Raw genomic sequence first — 2,597 nt, forward strand, 5'->3', positions numbered from 1 at the left:
GCTGCACTGGGTCCTCATTGCTGTGCATGGGCTTTCTCTCAGTGCAATGGCGTCTCCTCTTGCGGAGCACGGGCTCTGCAGCACAGGCTCAGCAGTTGGGTGCACAGGCTCAGCTGCTCCACAGAATCTGGGATCTTCCCGGACCAGTGATAGAACCCATATCCACTGCACTGGAGGCAGACTCTGAACCACCAGACCACCAGAGAAGCCTGCATATTTGTTTTTAAAAAAGTCACTGAGTTCTGCATTTACAATGTGTGTGCTTTTCTGTATGTACATTATACCTCAACGAAACATTTAATAAAAAAAAACAGAAACGTCAACACCGAGGTGAACCAAAAGCCAGAGCATCTCAAAGATGAAGATGGCATGGTTCCCACCTTGCCAGGAGAGCAGCAGCTTAATCCAATGCTGAGATCACAGACCAGAGTCAAGTGAACTGAAGTGAAAGTCACTCAGCCGTGTCTGACTCTTTTTGACCCCATGGACTATACTGTCCGTGGAATTCTCCAGGCCAGAATACTGGAGTGGGTAGCCTTTTCCCTCTCCAGGGAATCTTCCCAACCCAGGGATCGAATCCACGTCTCCCATATTGCAGGTGGATTCTTTACCAGCTGAGCCACCAGGGACGCCAGAGAATACTGGGGTGGGTAGCCTAAGCCTTCCAGGCCCTGGGTACGCGTACAGCCGTGCTGATTATTCTAGCTCGACGACCCTGCACAAGACCCTCCAGCTCTCTACGCCTCCACTTCCTCTCCTGTAAACGGGGAGAATGTTTAATCCACGTGAGAAGTGCCCTAAAAACACTACCTGGCACACGGCTGATGCTCTTTAAATGTTAGTTTCTTCCCAATAAGACAGAGACTCACATCCCAACCAGTCCACGGGACATGACCTGGATTTTCTCTTAAGAGACAGTTGACCAACTTCAAGGGTCCCAAATCATCACCAGCAGGAAGCAGAAGAGAGGAGAAAAGAGATAGTAAGTGAAGCGGAAGACTGTTATTTTCAGGTTACAAACTGTCTTCAGAAACAAATCCACCAGGTCCTCAGTTCCCCCAATCATTCAGCTCCACCCCCATACCCAGGCAGAGGCCACGTCCTGCACTCCAGCCCAGCTCAACTGCTCCTGAGATGCAGGGCCCGTCAGGACCACCACAAGGGAGCCAGGACCCCCCCGCCAGCAGAGCTGCCCGCGACCCCCAGTGCCCACCCGACACTTCCCCGCCAGCAGAGCGCTGCCCATCTTTTTTTTTTTCTTAATTTGGCTGTGCCAGGTCTTAGCTGTGGCGCAAGGAATCTCTTAGTTGCAGCATGTGGGATCCAGTTCCCTAACCAGGGACTGGACTGGACCCGTGTCCCCCGCATCGGGAACGTGGGGTCTTAACCAAAGGGCCACCAGGGACGTCCCCAAAACACAACCCGAGGTGAGTACATGGGCCCCCCTGCCAAGGGCCAACACAGAAACATCAGCTACGTCAGCAAGCGACTGATGTTCCTCAAGAGGCTTTGCACACGCCATGCCCTCTGAACCGCCCTCTGACCTCTCTTCCCTTGCTCGTAGGTCACTTCTTCCAGGAAGGCATCTCTGGTTCCCCCTAACTCTAGGCTGCAGGACCCCCCACTCCAGGAGTTCACAGCACTGAAGACATCCTGAGGTCACAGAACCTTCCCGCCACGTAATCACATCTCGATTCCCTCATCTCAGCTCCACTCTGAGCTCTGTGATAGCAGAGCCCTCTTGCTCGCCCCCAGCGCAATACCTGGCGTTGGGCTGCTGCTCAATAAACACATGCTGAACTTTGAGAAGAGCGGCGGCTCTGGGCTGGGCTTGGTGTGGTGGCCAAGGCCGCCAAGCAGGGGCAGCACTCACCGCGATGTTGAGCTTGATGGTCTGGCCCTCCTTGAAGCTTAGGTCCAATTTGGGACCTTGATCTGGGTTCTGGGCTTGTTTTGCAAATTCACACTGCTGTTTCACCCACCTGGGGAGAAAAGAGGAAGGAAGAGGTGAGGAAGGGGCGGGCTGCCCTGTGTTCACGCCCTCGCTTCAGTCCCACCTGCCATCAGTCCAGGACAAGGCTGTGACTGCAGCCTTGCAGGAGGACCTGAGAGCAGCTTGAGAACTAGGCCTGCGTTCAGGTCCTGGCTTTGACATGTAGGCAGCTGCGCGTTTGCCAGTTTCCTCACTAGCAACACGGGATGCCGACTGCCTACGCCTCAAAGACTATGAAACGCCACAAGGCCATTTAGGCAGAGGGTCCTAACACTGGTCTTCAGGAAATCTAAGAACCTGGGCCTCTCCTCCTCAGCATGTGGCATGAAGACCAAAACACCGTCCAGGGGCTTAAAAAGTAGATGGTGAGACAGGACAGATGCCCAGCAAGTGGAAAGCACCAAAAAGGTCCCCCACTCTCCAAAGAGCAGTGCTCCAGCAGCCACGTAGAGCAGAGCGGAGCTAGAAGCACTCACGTGAGCAGCTGCACACTCCCCACAGCCAGAGATGGAGGCCTCAGATGGCAGGGGAGAGGTTTTCCTGCCGTTCTAGCTTCAGAAAGGACCAGCAGGGCATGTGCTGAGTGGCCTGGAAATCCCAGCAC

General features: G+C 54.4%; 1 protein-coding gene across 1 annotated transcript in view; it reads right to left on the reverse strand.

Moving 5' to 3' along the window:
- Positions 1-2,045, reverse strand: part of LOC104988499 (adaptin ear-binding coat-associated protein 2-like) — a gene marked incomplete at its 5' end in the record, with an annotated part of 7,947 nt that extends 5,902 nt beyond the window's left edge. The window contains 2 exons of the mRNA XM_010839847.1: positions 41-209; positions 1,874-2,045. Coding sequence (XP_010838149.1) covers positions 41-209; positions 1,874-2,045 — 341 coding nt within the window. The remainder of the gene's footprint in view (positions 1-40; positions 210-1,873) is intronic.
- Positions 2,046-2,597: the final 552 nt, after the last annotated feature.

The sequence above is a fragment of the Bison bison genome, unplaced genomic scaffold (assembly GCF_000754665.1).
Source record: "Bison bison bison isolate TAMUID 2011002044 unplaced genomic scaffold, Bison_UMD1.0 scf7180017846466, whole genome shotgun sequence".
Classification (NCBI taxonomy): domain Eukaryota; kingdom Metazoa; phylum Chordata; class Mammalia; order Artiodactyla; family Bovidae; genus Bison; species Bison bison.